Source organism: Mauremys mutica, chromosome 1 (genome assembly GCF_020497125.1).
Source record: "Mauremys mutica isolate MM-2020 ecotype Southern chromosome 1, ASM2049712v1, whole genome shotgun sequence".
In the NCBI taxonomy this organism is placed as follows: Eukaryota; Metazoa; Chordata; order Testudines; family Geoemydidae; genus Mauremys; species Mauremys mutica.
In genome coordinates this window covers 119,057,194-119,079,321 of record NC_059072.1, presented here as the reverse complement: position 1 = coordinate 119,079,321, position 22,128 = coordinate 119,057,194, and the positions used below count along the sequence as shown (strand labels likewise).

The following is a 22,128-nucleotide window of genomic DNA, read 5'->3' as shown; positions in this document are numbered from 1 at the left end:
ATTTTAAGGGTGCCAAGTTTTGGTTTCCAAACTTGAGACATCCTTAAAGTAGACTGGTTTTCAAAAAACACAGAAGCCGGTTTCCTGACCATCATGCCCATTTAAAGTCTCACATGTTTGGGACTGAAATATTGAAACACCATAAATCACTAGACACTTTTGAAAATGTAGGCCATAGTGCTGGCTTAGGCCAGAATATCAGTGAGTCATAACTTTGACTTTCTTGGCTTATGTTTCGTTGGGTTACTACGTTAGAATAAGATTTGCCTGCTTGATTCACTCAGTGGATCTAAACAATTTTCTGCCAAATTAGGCAGAGCAGAGAATTAAAATCCCGATCCGCATTTGAGCAGAGTTTTATAAAATATTACATATTATAGGCCTAGCACAGCAGTGCAAAACAGATTTTGGAATGAAATTTAAATTCTGTTGTTTTTCTATGAGGATTGAGTTTAACTGGAATTTGTAGGTAAAGTTTTTAGATTTTTTTTTATCTGGACAACCAACAGAAGTAATGACAAACTGCACATTATTTTCCAAATTGAAAGTAGTGAAACCTGTAAAAACTGATATATATGACCATACAGAAGCATCTATTTCTCATTTAAAAGGCTGATGTTTCTGCAATTTTTGGAGGAGGGACAGAAGGTTGGCAACCCTGTTCACTACACCAATTGCCACAACCCAGTCAAGAAAATAAGTAGCAGTTTCTTAGGGGCAGAAACTTCTATAAACTTCTATAAAGTGGGTTTAGGCTTTGATCTTAGTACTTGTATAATGATCCTTGATATAACAGAATGATGAAAAGAAGATCTAAAGTTTGGTGGGTTTAGTTATTGACTCAAATAATTTCAGCACCGGAGTTCTTTGCCCCTACAGGAAATCTCTTGATCATTAGACACCAGTCTCCTCTGAAGCACAACCAACCCTATGACTTGGTTTCTATAGATGTATTTTTATCTATCAGTATGATACTATTATCAAAACTGCTGTTATTTCTTTGACTTTAGGATGAGTCAAGGTAAAAGAAGTAGCTATGACAATTCCCATAAAATTCTATGTCACCATCAATTCTGTTTATCCTTGTACTGTAGGGGAGTACCACAGAGCTTTATAATGGTATTTCATATGCAAACAGAAAAATATAATTATCTACAATATTGGAAAATGCAGAGTTACAGACTTAATATTCTGATTTAGATAAACAATGGAGTTAGAAAAGACATGCCAACATTCCTAATCCATCCTCCTGCCAATGCAACAATGTTCTCTGACTATTCCAGTTTGAACATGACTGCTATTAAATCAAAGTTGTCACCATTTAACACACTTTTTGGCCCTCTCCTCAAACATGCATGTGACTAAATTTACTTATGTGAATAGTCCCACTCGCTTGAATAAACCTATTGAAATATGCGTGTTTACAAGATTTAGCCCTTAATTTACCCTTTCAATACTCAACAGTAGCATATATTGTTGCTGATTTTCTTAAATTCCGCCCTTAGCAGGACAAGCTCAGCAGACAAAGTAACATATTCCAGAAAAACAAGCACCCAACCCCAAATTACAAGAGAACAGCGAGAGAAAAATCCAGCTGTAACTGACCTGTGATCCTCTGGACCCTCGTTTGTGGTCCCATTCAGAATGCCCCATGAGCTAAAAAAGGGGAAAAAAGAGAAAGTTTATGGTAAGCGATAGGTTATGCTGATTTGCTATAAATGGAAGAGTCGTGTTCTTTGGTGTTCTATGTAGTTTATCTTTTAAAACATGTTTGCTTATTTTTCCTGTTTAATTAAATATACATTTTTACTTATTATCTATGCTTATTACTTTAATTTTGCATGTGTAAAATTGTTAGGGCCAGATCACATCTGCTCCTATACAAGCAAAACAGATTGTGCTTGTGAAGGTAAAATTCCCACTCACATTGATAAAGATTTGGCCAGGTGTTCAATATGGCCTTGGCAAGAGGGATATTACTACATATTAACATTGGGTTATCAAGAAGAGTTGACTGTTGATGACATGTCAATGTACATCTTACATCAGGTGTAAAGGGTACTTCTCAGAGGAAATAAGTTAAAATCACTCCACTATGTTGGGAAAAAAAGGCAAAGTCATTTGTGAAACAGATGAGATGAGCTCAATGTTTTCTAAACATATCTCTCATTGAAACTAAGATTTCTGACAGTATACAACTGCTAAAGTAACATTGTTCATGCTTAACTTATTTTCTGTGGGCCAAATTCTACTCTCAGGTACATACATGCAAGTTACTCTTCATGAGATTGCACTGACGTAGGTGCAGCCACCAGACATGGGATTGCATTGAGTTCTGTGGGGTTGTATGGGCATCCCTAAGGGTAGCAAATGGGCAAAGACCGAGAAAACAAGAGCAATTAGTCTTTGCTACTCATACAAACATAACTTTATTCAAATATACAAACAACAACGTGAACATATGAGGATGAATATAAAGTGAGTGAACTCATTACTAATTATCCCAAATTCCTTTCCTTGCTCGTCTTCACTTCCCAATTTCTCCCTCTCTCCATGTGCCTTCCCATAGGAAAGGATGGTACAACCAGAATGTACATACTTGGTTCAGCACTGACAACTAAATTTTTACAGTTCATGCTTCTTGCTATATGTGCCCTGGAAACTGATCACAAGATAAAAAGCATTAAAGCTGCTCTTTAGAAGAAGGAAAAGCCACACATACACATATACAAAAATTCTCATCTGTTCCAATTGTTCCTTCCTGTCGCTTCCTTCATGGCCCCGCCCCCCCATCATATGTAGTTCTTTCCCCCCCCAGTTTGAGATAAAACATTCAGACAGATGACTCCTCCATAATCAGAAACGATGCAAATTGAAAGGTCTGACCCATCCTGACCCTTTTCGTTAAAACTAGAATCTAGTTTTGTGGTGATGACTGGGGCAGAGAAAGCGTTCTTTGAAGGCATTCCCCTGGAGAACGGGAGTATAGCAAGAGTTCCATGGTTGCTGGGCAGACATGCAGGCTATGTAGCTAAGAAGGGCAGTGTATATATAGAATACATAAAATTTTGATATAAATACATAAAATAAAATAAAAAAAACTAGCAATGACTAGGTCTAAGAGCAATTGGGGAGGAAATAAAAAACAGGAGGAAAACAGAATATATATGTAAAAAAAGATAATTTTGTTTGTAGGTTGCATCCCCTTCCCCTCCTCTATTTATATCATTTTAGCCTTTATCTCTTCCGGCTTCCTCTCTAATTGTACACCTAGTATTTTGAACAGACATCTAACAAATGATAGGTAGCATATATAGGTCAAGAAAATGTAGAAAGGTACAAACTCTGTGACCCTAGGCACCCCTGTAATCACACCCAACACACTTTTGCAGTAACATATGTACAATATAAGTCTTGAGGTATCACAGGAAAGCTAACACCACACTGGTTATTAATATCATTGTAAAATACATGTTAACTTTATATTTGAAGTTACAAATTCTCTCCGTAGGAGATTACTAACGTGCTTGAAGCGGAAGAGTCTCAGGAGTGGATAAACAAGCTTTTTTTTTTTTTCCAGTCAAAGGAAAGGTCAATGCCCCATCCAGGTTCAATCACAAAATCATAGGACTAGGAGTGACTTCAAAAGGTCATCTAGTCCATTTCCCTGCTCTCATACTCAGGACTAAGTATTATCTAGACCATCCTGGACAGGTGTTTGTCTAACTTGCTCTTAAAAATCTCCAATGATGGAGATTCCACAACCTTCCTAGGCAATTTATTCCAGTGCTTAATCACCCCGACAGGAAGTTTTTCCTAATGTCCAACCTAAACTGCTGTTGCTGCAATTTAAGCCCACAGCTTCTTGTCTTGTCCTCAGAGGATAAGGCCTTTTTTTCTCCCTCCTCCTTGTAACAAACTTTATGTACTTGAAAACTGTTATGTCTCCTCTCAGTTTTCTCTTCTCCAGATTAAACAAATCAAATTTTCTCACTCTTACTGCATAGGTCATGTTTTCTAGACCTTTAATCATTTTTGTTGTCCACATCTTTCCTGAAATGTGGTGCCCAGAACTGAACACAGTAGTCCAGTTGAGGCCATATCTGCCTGGAGTAGAACGGAATTGGCAACCTCAGTCATTGATTAGCATATCTGAGGCTGCAGGGACAGTTCAATTTGTATTGTAAAAAGTACCAGGTCGGGGAAAGAAACAGCATGGAACCTTCTTCATCAGACTCCATGGGTCCTTTTCTCGCGGTAGGAGCATGGAACTTTGAGAAGAATACATTTAAAAAGTTCAGTGAACTATAAAAGAGAGGGACAAACCCCAAAGTTACCTTTCACTTGGCATTTTGTAAGAAATCCTAACCAAGGAGGTGGTCAGCCATCTTGCTGGAAGGAGATGTGGTAAGAATCTTACCTTGAACAAGACTGTAGTTTTGTTAAGTTTTAGTCACTAGAAAACATTTTCCACTTTTATGTGTTGATAACCATTTCTGACTTTCTTCCTTATACTTAAAAAACTCACTTAAAACCTCTCTGATTAAATAAACTTGATTTATTCTATAATCAGCCCAGTGCTGTGTCTGACTTGAAGTGATTATTAATGCTAGTTAAAGCAACAAGCTGCTGGCTTGTGTCTCTTTAAAGGAACAATTAACCTTATTACTCCTCAGAATGTTCCCGCAGAGGGCTGGACATCTCAGGGAAGACTGTTTTGCGGAAATTTCGGGGTGCATTAGGGGTCACTTGGGTAGTAGTAACCAAGGCTGGTGGAGATCAGAGTGTGACTATGGTGTAAACAAGTAGGCTGCTGGAGTCCAAGTTGCTGAACCAAGGCTGCTTATCACACAGACAATAAAATGGTTACTCACCTTCTCGTAACTGTTGTTCTTTAAGATGTGTTGATCATATCAATTCCAATTAGGTGTGTGCGCAGTTCACAAGGAGGTTTTTCCCCTAGCAGCACCCGTCGGATCGGCTCTGGAGCCCCCTGGAGTCATGCCTTCATGGCACCGCATATAGGGGCTTGCCTACCTACCGCCTCTCCAGTTCCTTCTTGCCAGATATTTTGACAGAGGGGAAGGTGGGTGGGTTTGGAATGGATATGAACAACACATCTTGAAGAACAACAATTACGAGATGGTGAGTGTGACATTGCACCCCATAATGCTTTATGGAAATATGCTTACAAATGTAAATATGACATAACTGGAATATGTGTTATGCTACATATGCCATGTAACATATCTTTGCAAAAGTCATGTTCTTCTGAATGTATTCATCCTATTTGTATGCATGTATCATTTTTATATCTGAAGTTATGAGCACTGGCTCTATGCTTGTATTTAAAGTGTTTGCTGTAGAAAGCACTTAAGGCAAATTTGGTCAACGCAGCGTGAAGGGGTTATTCAAGTAAATGGAAGTACTTGGTTAACAATGGACCTTGAGAGACGCCAATCCACATCTGAGCTTTTGGCTTGGCCTGTAGACAACTGAGTCATGCATGGACATGTGACTTGCCCATGTGTCTCAAACTCTATGTTGAGCTGTGATTCTACACAGGGGGAGAGGGCAGTTTCCATCCACAAGAGAGAAACTATATAAACCCCTGGATACTCCTCCATTTTGTCTTCAGCTGGCTAAAGAGGCAGCCTCTCCACCCCCAAAAGGATACCTGAAAGAAACTGGAACAAAGGACAGTAACTACAGGGGTGTGAGTGATTGCTGGACCCAGACTAGAAGGAGGCTAGTCTGTAAAAGAAGCTTATTGGAACATCTCTGAGCGCGAGACTTCATCTGTAATCACTTTCTTACTGTATTAGGCTTAGACTTATGTGTTTGGTTTCTTTTGTTTGGTAATTCACTTTGTTCTGTCTGTTATTACTTGGAATCGCTTAAATCCTACTTTTTGTATTTAATAAAATCACGTTTTACTTATTAATTAATCCAGAGTATGTATTAATGCCTGGGGGAGGGCAAATAGCTGTGCATACCTCTCTATCAGTGTTATAGAGGGTGAACAATTTATGAGTTTACCCTGTATAAGCTTTATACCAGGTAAAACAGATTTATTTGGGGTTTGAACCCCATTGGGAATTGGGTATCTGAGTGCTAGAGACAATAGCACTTCTTAAGTTGTTTTCAGTTAAGCTTGCAGCTTGTGGGGGATGTGGTTTAGACTTGGATCTGTGTTTGCAGCAGGCAAGCGTGTCTGGCTCAAACAAGGCAAGGTACTGAAGTCCCAAGCTGGCAGGGAAAACGGGCTCAGAGATAGTCTAGGCATATCAGGTGGCAGTCCCAAAGGGGATTTCTGTGATCCAACCCATCACAGTGAGTAACCATTTCTTTTTCTTGAGTGCTTGCTCATATCAATTCCAATTAGGCGACTCCCAAGGAGGTAGGGTCGGAGTTTATGGAATCACTGATTGAAGCACCACCCTGCCGAACACTGCATCGTCCCTGGGGTGCTGGCATAATGTGAAGTAAGGATGACCATGTAGCCACCCTACATATCTATTGGATCGGTACCTGGGCCAGGAAGGCCACTGAAGATGCCTGAGCTCTGGTGGAGCGTGCAGTCAGAGCAAGGGCAGGGACGTTAATGAGGTTGTAACAAACCCTGATATAGGATGTGATCCATGACGATATTCTTTGCGTGGCCACTGAGAGGCCTTTCATCCTGTCTGCCACAGCAACACACAGCTGGTTCGACTTACAGAATGGCTCACCACACATCCAGGGAATGGATTCTCTGCTCATGGCTATTGGCACAAGGTTTCGGGAAAAAGACCATAAGAAACAGGTCTTGATTGGCATGGAAATTCGAGACCACCTTTGGGAAGAATGCTGGGTGGGGTCGCAGTTGCACCTTATCTTTGTAGAAAATGGTATACGGAAGGTTGGATGTGAGAGCCTTGAGCTCAGACACCCTTCTGGCTGATGTTATTGCAACCAAAGGCCATCTTATAGGAAAGGCAGAGAAGTGAGCATGTTGCTAGGGGCTCGAATGTGGGGCCCCATCAGCCTATAAAGTACCAAGTTAAGGTCCTAAGTGGGGATGGGCTGCCGAATATGAGGATATAATCCGTTCAACCCCTTGAAGAATTGCTGCACTATTTCGTTAGTGAAGATGGTGCGTCCATGCTCTCCTGGGTGAAAAGCTGAGATGGCAGCCATTATCGAGGAGTGAGACAAGCTCTGCTGTTTCAACTTTCAGAGGTAGTCCAATATAAAGGGGACCGACGATTGTGTTGGAGGGATACCACTCTGCGAGCACCAAATTGCAAATCTCTTCCACTTGGCTAGGTAAGTTGCTCTGGTTGAAGGTTTTCTGCTACCCAGAAGAACCTCCCTAATGGGGTCTGAGCATGTGAACTCTAGTGGATTCAACCACACAGCTTCCAAGCCGTGAGGTGGAGAGACTCGAGATTGGGGTGTTGAAACCTTCCGTGATGCTGAGTGACGAGCAGTAGAGCTACCGATAGCTCCAGTAGCCTAGTGTACATAGCCAGGCTGGTGCCACCAGGATGACCAAGGTTCCGTCGCTCCAGATTTGAGGAGGATCTTGTGAATCAGCGGTATAGGAGGGAATGCGTAGAACAGGCAGTCCTTCCATGGAAGCAGAAGCATGTCCGCCAATGAATCCAGGCTGTGGTTCAGGAAGGAGCAGAATTAGGTACTTCCTGTTAGCCCTTGTGGCAGACAGATTGATCTGGGGAATTCCCCCACTGCTGGAAAATACTGTTTATTACATCCGGGCGGAGAGACCACTCGTGATTGTGAAAAGACCTGCTGAGGTGGTCTGCTGGTTCGTTCTGCGACCCTGGAAGATAGGATGTTTCCAAAAGCATGGAGTGTACTATGCAGAACTCCCAGAGCGTGAGGGCTTCCTGACACAGGAGAAAGGAGCATGCTCCCCCTTGTCTGTTGATATAAAACATTGCAGTTGTATTGTCTGTCAGGACAGATATGCACTTGCCCTCCAGGAGAGGCTGAAAGGCTTGACATGCCAGCCGGATCACTCTGAGCTCCCTTACATTGATGTTAAGCATCAGCTCCTCCTGAAACCAGAGGCCCTGAGTTCTGTGCCCCCTACCCCATGGCTGAGGCGTTGGTGGTCAGATATAGGGATGGACGGGGTTTGGAAAACATGACCCCAGCACACACCAAGTGAGGGTCAAGCCACCAGTGAAGAGACTTGAGAACCTGGGCTCCAGGAAGGAACTGGTGTCTGACACTCAGGGGAGGAGTGCTGGGAGTGAGGACTCTGGATTCCTAGGTTTCCGGCTGGGCTCTAGTTGTTCGAGGGGTGGGTGGCAGATGGACACTAGGGCTCCAGATTCCTGGGTTCTGCCCTCAATGCCGGAGGGGAGCAGGGTCCAGTGACCTGGGGTGGGGAAAGAGGCGCGACCCAGATGTTCCCAGCGTCCAGCAGGCGGCAAGCCACGGTCCCCAGGCTCAGGTTCGGGCTGTGGGACGTGGCCTGCCCCAGTACAAAGCCGAGCTCATCCCGGCACCGGGGCTCCAACCCCGGGGCAGCCTGCCGAGTCCAGGGAGCGGGGCCGGCCGTGCTTGGAGCGGGCGGGCGCACGGCGCAGCTGGGACCCAGGACCCTTCCCCACTTACAGGCCTCGCAGGCGCTGCAACTCCTGTGGGACTGGGTCCCTCTTTCTGCCCCCGCCGGCAGGGCTGCTCAGACTCCGTGGACACCAGGTTGCGGTATGGCCACGCTAACGCGGAAACACAACCTCCCACCAGAAATGACGGAGGTCAGGAAAGCATGTGCAAATGCCGGCAAGAGAGGCAAAGAAGAGCGGGCCGGGCCAGGCAGGATTTTGAATGGCACACTGCTGCCTGCCGGGGTCCTGGCCACCAGCAGGCAGCAGCGTGCCATTAAAAATCGGCATGCGTGCCGTCTTTGGCACGCTTGCCATAGGTTGCCGACCCCTGCCCTAGACGCAGTCCTTCTCTCAGACACAACTGAAAAGGAGCATGCCAAGGCAGACCCCTGGGACTGGTGGTAAGCCCATGGAGTCCAGAAGGGCCACTGGTTCGGCATCTGAGCTGGTACCTGCCATTGTGGTGGCCACAGTTCCGGGGGAAAGTTTGGGTCATCCCTGCTGTCTGGGAGTGCTGGCAGCTACGGTGTTGGCTTCTCTGGGACACATATGAGTCAGTGTCCGATGCAGACTCCGATGAGTCCATGCACGGGGATCACGACGGCATCATGCCCGTCGGTGCTGGGGATCAGTGCTGGGGCGATGAACATCATTGCTGAATCATAGCCGGCTAGCCACTGGACTACACTTGTGGCCTCTGAATCGTTTGGGGCCTCGGGACTGCTGCCGTGACACCGTGGCCAGGGGATGCAGACCTGTCAGAGCGAGTTGTCAGGGCCCTAGATGCAGCGCCATGAAGGCACGGCTCCAGGGGGCTCCAACAGGTGCTGCTAGGGGAAAAACCTTCCAGCGAACTGTGCACACGGCACGCACACACCTACTTGGAACAGATGGGAGCAAGCACTCGAAGAACAGTGCATGCTTCTATGATGGCTGGGAGTGTTCAGACAGGGAGCTACAGCAACAGAGCATTTTAAGGGAATCAGGGTTACAGGACAAACAGTGAAACTCTCACTGGTCACGTTCTGCGTTGCAATTCAGACAACACCTACTTGCATAGTGAGAGAGAGAGGGAAATTAGAACTGATAGCCTTTCTGCTGACTTTGTAGTTTTATTGAAAATACTTTTCTGTTCCACTTACTTTGCTACTGAAAATGCTTGCTGTGCCAGTTTTCACCATTTGTTGCTTATTATTGTTACACTTGTTTATTACTGTATTAAACAGAGCCTGGATGTTGATATCTCAATGGATAACTGATATTTAAAAAGCTGCAAAGAGGTCATCTACCTAAGCATATTGTTCCTCAACCCTGCTTCATCTATACAGTAACTCCTCACTTAAAGTCGTCCCGGTTAAAGTTGTTTTGTTGTTACACTGCTGATCAATTAGGGAACATGCTCATTTAAAGTTGCGCAATGCTCCCATCTAACATCCTTTGGCAGCCGCCTGCTTTATCCACTGCTTGCAGGAAGAGCAGCCTGTTACAAGCCCCCACCAGTTAGCTGCAACCACGGTGGACCAGCAGCCCCCCCCCCATCAGCTCCCCGCTCCCCTAAGTTCCTTGTGCTGCAGCTGCCCAGCATGCTAGCAAATGCAGCTGTCCCTCCCCCCACTGCCATGTGCTGCTCCTGCCCTCTGCCTTGGAGCTGCTTCCAGAGACTCCTGCTTGCTATGCAGGGGGGAAGGAAGGGAGGCTAATGTCAGGGTGTCCCCCTCCCCCCTGCTTCTACATCCCGCTTACCCCGGGCCCTTCTTCTCCATATAGAGCAGAGTGGGGACACAGACAGAGACAGAGAGCCTGGGGCAGCAGCGGCTGTTTCATCTTCCAGATCCAAGACAATGCACTTAAGAGTGGGTCAGCTTACTTAAAGGGGCAGTGTGCATTTCTCTCTCTCTCCCACACACAAGGTGTGTGTCTGTCTCTGTCTGCTATGCTGTCTCCCCTTGTGTGAGAGGCTACATTAACAATGTGTTAACCCTTGAGGGCTCAGCCGAGTGCTAGTTCATCATTTAGCAGCAAGGCATTCCCTGGGAAATATCCCACCATCTTCCACCCTCTGACTTCACCACTTCAACCAAGCTTCACAATCATCATAGCTATGAACAGTATTAAATTGTTTGTTTAAAACTTATACTATGTGTATATCTATATAACATATCGTTTTTTGTCTGGTGAAAAAAATTTCCCTGGAACCTAACCCTCCCTATTTACATTAATTCTTATGGGGAAATTGGATTCGCTTAACACTGTTTCACTTAAAGTCACATTTTCCAGGAACATAACTACAACGTTAAGTGAGGAGTTACTGTACCTTGAACTCCCTACTCTACTGCCTTGAGTCAACTCCCCAGACTCTAGCACTTATGGAAAGAAGCTGCCTGCTTTCTGAAATGGACAAGAAATTTGTCCACTTATCCTTGTCCTCAAATATTTCCAATGGCTCCCCATTTTTTTCATGTTCCTCTAGGAAACTGCCCTTTTTGTTTCGACTTGTTTTAAATGTTTGTACTGCATAGAACCTTTTCTCTCCACACCTCCCTCCTGTTCCCTCTACTTTCCTCATATTGGCCTCTTTCTTCCTGGTTTCTTCTTTGTCCCATCTCATAATTTTGCAGCTGGTGGTGCAAGAACCATCTCCACTACAGCTCCTTGCGTCTAGAACAGCCTTCCTGAGACACTCTTCCTCCTCCATGGTTCATCTATTATTAAAGCTCATCTGAAACCATACCTTTTTGACACTTGTTAGTTTTTCTCCCTTTTCGCTGCTTATTTTAAATGCTTTAAAATATTTAGTGTCCCAATCCTGCAAATCCTTAACTTTAGACACTGTGAATAGTCTCACTGAAAACAACTGAGTTGCACTTCTAGTGCCTAAAGTTAAACAGGTGCGTAAGTCTTTGCAGGACTGGGGCTTCAAAAAGTTTACGTGGCTGATGCAACTGGAAATAGAGTGGAGGTCTGGCATTTGTTGCCACAAATATGATGAGGGGTTCCTTTATCTGCCATCCCCTATCAACAAAGTTTAAAAGAAAAATAAATATTTCTGATGTATAAGGAAAAAAAACAGTGTAACTGATCCAAATACAGGGTGTGGCAAAGAAGTGCTATGGTACACTAGTTCCCTAGATGTTCAGGAGCATGGGGAGTGTACCACAGTTCAGAGGCACATGCCATAGGCACTCCCAGAGTTAGGTCCTTCAGCCTTTAGTTCCAGGTGGGTTCCCACAAATATTCAGAGCCTGATGAATAACTAAAGGATTGCTTTACTAGGGCTGTCAAAAATGAACAGTGCAATTGCCCTAGGCACAACCGCTTTTAACATTTCCAAATTAAAAGAGGGAAACAACACACAGCAGTTCCTATCCACACTATGGGCAGCTCAGTGCCAGAATACCAAAGTGGCGCTCTTCCGGCCTAGTGCCAGGGATACTTAGTCCAGGCCACTCCTCTCACGTAGGCAATCATGCACTGGTCTGCAGAACCCCCGTCCTGAGTCCAGTCGTTTTGTCCAGCACCTTTTTTCAGGCCAGTCCGTACAGCCACTTCTGACTATCCATCAGCCATTGCTACCACTGGCTCCCTTGTCAGGAACCACTGATCTAACTCTCAGCACTTCAGTCCCAGCTACTAAACTTTTTGCCTTATTTCCACAGCCGGTAGTTTGGCTTGCTACTCTTGCTCATAGGAAGCCTCCCGCTTCCTACTCAGCCAAGTCTCCAAAAATCTCTGGTATTATTCCTTTCCATGTGCTGGAGGGATTAGAGAGTCCTTTGCTAGTTGGAGATTACACTGAGGTTTACACTGTGGCGAGTAAGGACCCAGATGGTTTATTACAATAGGGTGTTTTGGGTTTTTTTTAACTCTCTCACAATATAACTATTAAAGTTGTTTACTGAAGGGGAGCCAAATTCACCGATGGAGTAAGTAGCCATGAGTTCGCTGAAAACATTGGAATTACTCCTGCTTATGCCAGCAATGGTTTGGCTCCAATTTTACTAGCAAACTTCCATAGCGCCTAGTAGCAAACTACAGAACCCATATGCTTTTCATTTCATTTCTCAACAAATGTGTCTTCATGAAATCTGGCATGTTTGTTTTTTGCTGCTGCCACGATAGGCTCCCTAATGCAAGGCAAACTTAGCAAACATTGTTCTCAAACTGCACCCCAAGCATGTATTATATTAGCACATTTTACTAAATTAACACTGTGGTGTAACCTGCTGACATGAAATAAGAATTCCAGGACAAGGAGAGACTTCTACAATTCCAGGCTGTTTTCAAACACAGCAATAAACTTATATTCTTAGAAGTCGTGCCTACAGAATCAACATTGCTTCTTTTATAACCTACAGCAATCTGGTTTGCATTAAACTTTAGTTCATCAAAATACAGAATAACGACTTTTTTTCCTGTCAAGCTATAACATTCTTGTTCACATCTGCAGTGGCCCATAGCATATGGGGGGGGGGGGGGAATCACTCTTGTTCCAGAGCTTTGGGTTTTATAAGCACACACAAATACAGTAGCTGTAACACAACCTTCCACATAACCTTTGCAAGCCCAACACATTTTTCTATAATGGTCCAATTTACTAGCTACCGGATTGTTTACCTCTGCATGCCACACTTTGTTAGGTAAGTTGTGAAGCTTGAAAAGATTTCCTTTCAATGGGTAATCAGTGAGTGCTAGAACACAACATGGAGAACACCAGTTATGTCAGACTAACGCTCCTCCAAATTTGCTATTTCTACAAGTTTAACAAAAATCAGGAGATGAAGAAAATTAAATCGTTTTTAAAATACCATAGTCAGAAAGACACAAAGTCTAGATGAGTCTATTCTCAATCTTTTGAAATTATAATGAGTGAAGGAAGCACAGCTTTATTGGACCAGGACATGCACGAGAAAGAAGACAGACATGAGAATGGATTTTAAGTGGCAGGTTGCACGTTTATTAACTTTAATACCAAAAGGTGGGCAAAACTCTTTACCAAACTAAAGGTAAAAAATTAAAAGGAGAGAGAGAAATGTAGGCAGATAGGTGAAAGTGGGCCAGCCATAGTGAGACTGTAGGCTGGTACTTCTTTTATGAAGTCTTTTATAAAGACTGCTGCAATCTTGTTCTCTAGCATCTGAGCTTTCATTGTTAAAATGAATTAAGTCTCTAATACTCATGGTTGTGAAGAAAATGTTCAAAATGTTAACCAGATGTAAACCGATATAGTAATGCTTGTCAAAGTCTGCAAAAATCCTGACAGAGCAGCATTAATTGCCTCTATTCATCTTGAAGGCTGTTAACACTGAAGCATAACGAACATTTAAATGTGAATACAGCATTACCAACTCTCACAATGTTAATGAGAGTTTGGGGAGAGTTTGGGGTGTTTTTCTCAAATCCCCAGTTTCCTGAGAGATATGATTAGGTGAGAATCGCAGCTTTTATTAAAAAACACATTCCACATTTCTAGTCCTTATGAGGGTAGAGAAAAGCTTTTAAAGGTGACCAAAGTTAGTTTTATACAAATGTCATGATTTTCTTAGGCCTGACTGATGATTTTTGAACACTTGAGACAGGTAATACTGTGAATATTGTTGACTATGTCACTGTTGACCAAAGCATGAAAGATCTGTGTAACATGGGTACTGTGTGCATGTGTTTGTGTGCGCAAAAAGGTGGTTATTTCACTTACGTTTTTAGGAAATGGTATAATGCAGCATTTTGAAAGTGCAAGCTGGTTTATTTAAGCAGCAAATCTTACATCCTGGTGGAGCTTTATCAGAGGCAATGAGGAGTTGCTTTGTATAAGTACTTCTGAGCATCAGTAAAGAGTAGTAAAGTTTAGTGTTTCATACAAGACTGTATATCAATCTATAGCATGGAAGGAGGATTCTAAATGACTAAAAAAAAAGGAGGCTAAAAGGTAGGATTTTAGTGCCTAGAAACCTCTCTTTTTAACAGGTAGTTTCTTTTCATAGGTTCTACATCTAGCCCACAGGGATCTATTATTCTGGCCTTTTTATTTAGTATATTATGAGTGTGGATGGATAGCCAAAATTACACATAAAACAGGCACAGAAGAGAAGAATGGTAAAATAATCCAAAGCCCACTGAACTAAATAAGTGTCTATTTGGTGGGCTTAGGATCAAGTCCAGGAGGCAGAGAGGGATATGATATAATCTTAATACAAGAGCTTTGGCGATATAGAAAGTACATCACTTTCTTCCTTTGGATAAGAGAACATAGATCAAAATCGGACTCTTACGTTCCCACCACATTAGGCATAAATCAGATTCTTGTTGTCCCCTAACAAATAAATGAAAAGTAAGTACAAATGAGAAGCTGAAATGCTGCAGAACAGCCTCTCAGAGAATTCTGTAAATGTGAGCCAAATGCTCAATTACTCTCCTGCCTTCTGTGTTTCTCTGTTAGATTATTTCCCCCTGTGGATAATATGTCCTGAACTTTTGAGAATCTGTATATGTGATTTGGGAATGGTTGGAAGTGCTTTATTTTTTTTAAAACCCAGAAAAAAGTAATGGAGCATCTAGCAACAACTAACAGCTACAAAGTTCTTACGATTTTTGGCCGGCAAACGGCTGGTGGTTGTAGGCATAGCTCACAATTTGAGCTCTTTCTAATTTGGGTAGTAGCTGCAAACATGTCTGGATATGGGAATGTAACCACTACACATGGGAAGAAACCCCATGTTTTGATCTTGACCAACCAAAAGCCTTCACATATTTGTGTTTCCCTATCTGTAGAATAAGGACAACAATTTCCACCAGCTTTCGCTCAGAAGATATGAAGATATAAAAAGTATTTGTATACAACATAATAAAGTGCACAATGAGTGCTACTCACTATGGTATGTATTCATTGGATATAGATAACCATTTTACTAACAGAGTATTCTGTCTGCTGTTGTTTATATCATAGTTTCTTTATTGTAAAGAAAAATCCCTTCTTAATGGAATGCTCCAAAATATGGAAAACAAACCTTTTCAAACAACCACTCAACCCCCCAGGTTCTAAGTATGGCCAGCTTTAAAGGACAAGCAAAGACAAGCAACTATTTGGGGCTTTGTACAGACTTGCATCTCACGTGCTTGCCTGATTTAGCCCTTTGGCAGTGGGACAACAGGGGCTACAATTTTTGCACCCACTCTCTCCCAACAGCTTGGAGTCCTACAAATCACAAAGGTCAGCTTCTGTTTTGAGACCTGCAAGAAGAGATGCCTTTTAGCTGCTTCTTGGTCCAAAAAGGATTTTTCAAAAGTTCAAGACTTGCTGGATGACAGCTGGGGGTGGAGGCAATTTTTAAAATGGAAAGAGGCTTGAAATAGTTTGAGTGAGTCCGAGAAACACAGCACTATCCCATGTTTAAGGTTTAATTGGCAGGGTCTGTAAGGCAGTGGTATCAGCCTGAGCTTTTTCCTTGTAGAGCAAATGCTGAATGGCTATCTAGCTAAATGAGCACTATGAAGCTGGTATCATAATGAAACTGGAAGCTACTCAGTCAGATTCTATGGGGTCAGAGCGTCACAGTCTGGATCGTGGGTATGCCATAGTCAAGCAACTAATCAAATTAACACAAGACAGCATGCAACGAAGAGCAAAACATAAGAAGTCTTAAAGCAGTCAGTTAACAGGATACCAGGCAGCAGGGAACATGGAAAGTAAAACTCTCAACAAGTAAAATAATAAAGGAGATACTGGTTGGTGCTGCAGCACATGAGAACAACATAAAAGGAAATAACAAAACGGTGAAGAAGCTGTCTTAAGGTCACAATCCAGAGACTCCATTCCAAAGGAATAATAGGAATGAGATCATATCTGGTTCTGGAAGAGGAAGCAAAAAAAGATTACGTTTTTGAGGACTTCTCTCATGGTAGCATATGACGTTTGATAATATTTCCAGACAAATTTCTGTAGAAATCCTGGCTTCACTGCATGGGGACAAAAGGAACCTGGATATATAGTGAGGCAAATTGGAACTGACAGCAGTGTCGTTTATGCAGGAACAATTATGCACCCATTGATCAATACATTGACTGGAAACGAGCATGTTTAACTTTCTACAGTAAATAGGTTGCATTAGAAAAAATGAAGGGAATTAATTTTTGGTGAAGCATCCACCTACCCTCATCCCCTTACCAGGATGAGTTATATTCCGCCACAAACTCTTTGTTCCACGTTGATAATATTACTAAACAAATTAAATTGCTAATGTTTTCAGTAATGCCACAGAATTTCTCACTTCAAGTAATCGGTTTATATGTCAGATGTTACTTTTGAACACTCAAGTTTTTGGCGGAATACCCCCTGGAAAAATATTCTGTACTGCAACCACTATAAATTATATTTTTGAAAGCAACACTTAATTCTTAGTGATCCCAAGGATATAGAGTCAAAGACATTTGCAGATGTGGAATATGTAGTAAGGCATTGCTAGATGGTTTCGAAATCCCTTAAACTGATTTCCAGTGGATAGGTTTTCAACATTTTTTTTAAATCAAAGCATTCAGCTAAAGATTGCACTCTCCACCATTCCATGCTATGCATGGCTGTTGAGACCACAAGATAGGGAAAAAAGTCCATGCTGGCCCAAGACGAAGGGATTGAGAGCAAGCTTTCCTGATATGACAATAGCTGTGGTGGGAGTGTAGTGCACTGAGGATAACTGACACTGGGAAGGCTCATCTGTAGGGGAAGACAGTAGCAGTGAAGCCATGTCATAGCTCAGAACCGAAGGAGAGGATGTATGATAATGAGCTGGTAAAGATGCAAAAGTAGAACAGAAGAGAGGGAAAAAATACTAGAGTAGCTGCTTGTTGGTAACCCTTTTGCTATGTTGCTCCTAAGTGGCTGTTGCAGTTATGGGAGCGTCATCTGACCAAAGGTGTATGAAGAATTAAGGGTGTTTCGATGTTGGGGTAGGAGTTGTGGGGAACGAGGGAGGGGAACCCTGGGTATGGCAGGGGAGCCCCCAGTAGGCAAAACGGCTGAGAGAGCCCAGCTATCAGGGACAAGCTGAGGATGCTCCCGCTGTCATTGTCATGGCCCACCCTGGCGAGGGATGGATGGCTGGGGAGGCCACAGTGCACAGCCTGCAATGGAGGGGGGGGAATGGCTCCTACCATGGACAGCGGATACGGGAGGGGGGAAGGGGACAGGTCAGTGCCATGGGGAGAGGGGTCCCCTGATTCCCCGCCCCCCCCACTGCAAAACAGCACACCCACACCCTCCCGCTGGCAACCGAGATAGAGGGGAAGCTCAGTGCATGGGAGAGGAGGGTGTGATACTCCCCACTTCAAAATAGCAAAAACACCCACCCTGCAGCCGCCTGCAAGCCAAACGATGAGGATGGGAGAAGGAAGTCTTCCAGCTGTGCCTCTGCTACTCCCCCAAACCTAGCTCCCCCCTCTTCCAGACCCTCCCACCAAACTCCCCCCTACACATGCTCTGCATGCAGGCTCTGTCAGGCCGGGCAAGTGAACAGGGCTGTGTGCCCTGGAGCTGCGCTGAAGGGCCAGGGTTGGGAAGGTTGTGGAAAGATGCTGTTTGGGAGGGCAGCGCCCCGACATGGCCCTCCCCAATCTCTGCCCCAGACGTTGCTCTTAAACTATTGCTATGTTGCTGTTACCGAGTGGACAATTCATGGTAGGGAAAGTATTCCCGGGGAAATGTTGCTCGTAAGCAGCAGTTGCTCTGATAAGGTGAGGCTGCAAACAAGCGTCTACTGTATTTCAAAACGCTGGTTACTATTCAGTCACTGCAGTTCAAAATGTACACATTCTAGTCCATTTTTGTACAATTAGCTTCCTAGAAAGAGACAAGAATCATATAAGCTCATTTATATCTGTTTGCTTTTCCATGGGGAATCATTAACTACATACTAACAGCACCGCAGTCTTAGTACTGAACTGACCAATTAGCAGTCTGCTGCAGTAGACGGCAAATCACAACATACTGTACACAAGAATATTCAGCAATTTAATGTAGCAATGAATCTAAACACTCTTCTCCTACAAGAAATCTGTTCTGCTTTTTGTGCTGCAAATACTGCAACTGCCATAATGGTTCTCTCTCCAGCATGGAAGTGATCCCCATTCGGAACACAGCATTTTGCAGTCCATTATTTAACACTGATCCCAAACAGCAATGTTCTCTTAAGATGCTTTTTTTTTTTCCAGTGTCACATGGAAGGGTTTATATACCTTATATGAACCAGCAATTTTGAAAACCAAATATTGCCTTACTGTGGATAATAATGGACAGCCTGATCTGAAGCCCACTCAAATCTATGAAAAGACTTTCAATGGACTTTGGGTCAAGACCCAAGTAGTTTGGCTGATCCACCTCCACTACTAACCCAGAAAATGAAAGCTCACATTAAGGGCAATTTAAAATATTCCAGAATTTGACCTAGAAGAAAAGTTTAGGACTGAATGGGTCTAGTGGTTACACTTTCCTTTTAACTTTTAGAAGTGGTTCCTCTAGGAACAAACTGAGCCACATTGGCAGGACAGCAAAGGAGAGTGTCCCCTGCCTTCATCTATGTTGTACTTCCTCTGTGCATAAACACAGGACATTATTGTCCAGGGCTGTCAATCCAGCAATTTTCACTGGATCTAACATTTCCTTAGGTGGTGGTGGAGAGGAAAACAAAAATTTATTCAGAAAAATCAAACATGCTGTACTGCGATTTTCAAGTCTTTCCAACACATACCAGTAGGTTAACCCCATATAAAAGGTAAGTTTCATAATAAACAAATTTCAGGGTGTTTAACAGAGCAGGTATTTTCCAGTACTGTGTGCACTTGTCGGGAAGTGATCAAATGAAAAAGTAAAATAAATAAAAAGAAAAACTACCTAGACATTTTTAAAAGGGCAATTTGATGTCTGATTGATGTGATATGTAAACCCCTTGGATTATGGGAACAGCTAGCTTCAGGATTAATGTTTCCCTCGGCTTTCAGAAGTGGGGTTGAAATACAGCGGAGCAATACAATGGCGAGTCCAAAACAGAAGCATAACTTCTCATCGGTTCAATGGACACAACTGTGCCTTCTTGTGCTGTATTATGTTAAATGTCAGCACCCAAAGGAATGTTTGTGATTTAATGAAGCAAAATTTAACACAGAAAAATCTAGACTCTCTATCTCACTATTCAGTTATGTACGGTACATTTAGCTCTGGGCTTCTAGTGTGGAGGATTTACTTGTATCTTTATAATGAGCCTATTAATCAAAATTGCCAAGTAACTTGGGGTGTTGGATAGTCTAAGCATAGCACCCCAGTAGGAAATTGTAGGTGGCGAGGAGAAGGATGGGAGCAACAAAACAGAATGAAAAAGAGCACATAGGACCCAGTGACATGTTTTATCAGACAGGGGTGGCTGAACTAGTAGCAAACTCTGATGCATCTAAGGACTCTCAGCATTAAAGGCTAAAGCTAATCCACTGCGTATTCACTAGTAGGTCATGCTCCATTTCCAAAAAGAGAAATCAGGGCAGTGAGGCCCAAACTTCTAAAAATTAAATGATCTTCTAAGGCTGGCTTCAAGGGGGAAGCAGTCTCACCATGTCAGCGATCATTCCACCCGGACACAGAAAGAATTAAAAAAAGCAGGCTCTGTCATTAGCACCCCACCACCCCAGATCTTGCATCTTCACAATACACATAAAGCTGGCCTTGAGTTTCAGGTGATAGATCCCAGCTACTGAAAATCCTAGAATGACACTGTATCATCTGGTAGTTTACTATGAAAGTTCAATGTCAAAACTCAAAGTACATTTTGTTTAAACACACCCTTGGGGGAGTGGGGGATTTTATACTAACTACTTTCTATTTCAATCTATGCACTTTTAAGTTTAACCAGCAATGCTTCATCATTCATCCAGGAAAACTTGCCTCTCTGCCACCCAATCTCGATCAACCTGCCACATTAATTATCACCATACATTTGTCTATTGCTGAGAGGGGGGAAAAATGCAAGTGGATGAATGTAGCAGTGACCCGAGCAAAAATGAAGCTGCTGAAGCAGAACTAATTAAATCAGTTCAGCGATCTTCCTCCAGTGTGACACGTTTCACAGACACCCTCTCCTCTCTAAGCCCCCACCTCCACCAACTATCCTGGGCAAAGCACTTTTGGGGAACCACAAGGATGTGTACTGAGCAGCAATCTAGACCCACTTCATATTTATCCCTACATGGCACAGAAAAACAACTGACAAAACCACCTTGTTGGTTTCCTGTCAAAATGTACACAGAGAAAACCCTGGCCATATTGTTTGTGTAACAGCTGAACAGTGTAACAGCACTGGGATTTCCCCCTCCATGTGAATTTAGGTTTTAAATGTAGGTGAATTTATGCTCGTGAAAGGTTTTAGGCCGGCTTGGAGATTTAAGTCCTTTATTTAGCCAATAAACAAGCCCAGCCCAGACAGCAACAGCAGCTCACCGTTTCGCCCATACTACCCCACCCTCAGACCTCAACCCTGATCTGGTGCAACTATATATCTGGGGTGAAAGGGTAGTGCTCACTTTACATCAATTCAGTCCATGGTGTATGGGTTGAGTCTGTCAACATGGGTATCAACAGGGATGGTGGTTTTCAGGGGAATGGAGGGTTAATTTTGACCTTTGTATCACCAACAACAGCCAGGTATTGCTGGCACAAAATGTGCAGTGGCTATAACCCCCATTCCTACAAAGAGTCATGAACATGTTTAGTCCCATTTATTTTGGTGGGATTATTCACAGTCAGTAAAATTAATCACACCCCTTCAGGTTGAGCAGGATTGGGACCCACATGTCGATGTACATTACTGTACAACACGAAGCGACAGACCTGCTCCACTGTGCATGAGATCACTTTTCCGTTCGCTTACATGGGCTGTAAACCTGCACATTACTAAAGGTAACAGAGACTGTTGCTTTAGGTCATGTTGTAGGAGCCAAAACTCCCAGATTCTTTTCCTGTTCACAATTGTGAAGTTCAGTGTGGAAAATGGAACAAATTGCAGGCTTACGCAGTGACAATCTCGAAAATTACAGTTATTCTGCATCAGCAACTCAACCTGACAGAGTATGAAGAGAAAACTGGAATAGTAAACAAACAAAATAATCATCAGGGTCTTATTAGCAATTAGTTATGATAAATACAATGTAATGCTCCGAATTTAACAAAAATATGATTTGTCTACCAGAAATAAATTCTAATATAAACATCCCCATTGTACAGTGGTCCCTGAAAAGAGAGTCCTCAAGCAACCCACAAGAGATGCCTTTTGTGCAAGGAACCATGGCAAGTCTTGTAAACTCAGGCTTCCTAGATTTCCTGCAGAACCTCGTACAAAGCCCTAGCTTTTCAGCGGATTTCACTTTTCAACAGCCTGCCCTACATGCTACACAAACTCACAACAGCAACAGAAAAGAAAACAAATGTTCCAATAGGATAAGGAGATGGAAGTGGCAGGCCCATTTACACAACAAAAAA

General features: G+C 43.1%; 1 protein-coding gene across 4 annotated transcripts in view; it reads right to left on the bottom strand.

Annotated features, from left to right (window-relative positions):
• Positions 1-22,128, bottom strand: part of PDE3A (phosphodiesterase 3A) — a 351,301-nt gene that overhangs the window by 111,696 nt on the left and 217,477 nt on the right. For 2 of the 4 annotated variants that reach the window (XM_044992877.1, XM_044992896.1), the window contains exon 2: positions 1,606-1,656. In XM_044992877.1, coding sequence (XP_044848812.1) covers positions 1,606-1,656 — 51 coding nt within the window. Of the gene's footprint in view, positions 1-1,605; positions 1,657-2,266; positions 2,329-22,128 lie in introns of those variants that run through there. The other 2 variants (XM_044992887.1, XM_044992904.1) reach the window with 2 other exon arrangements.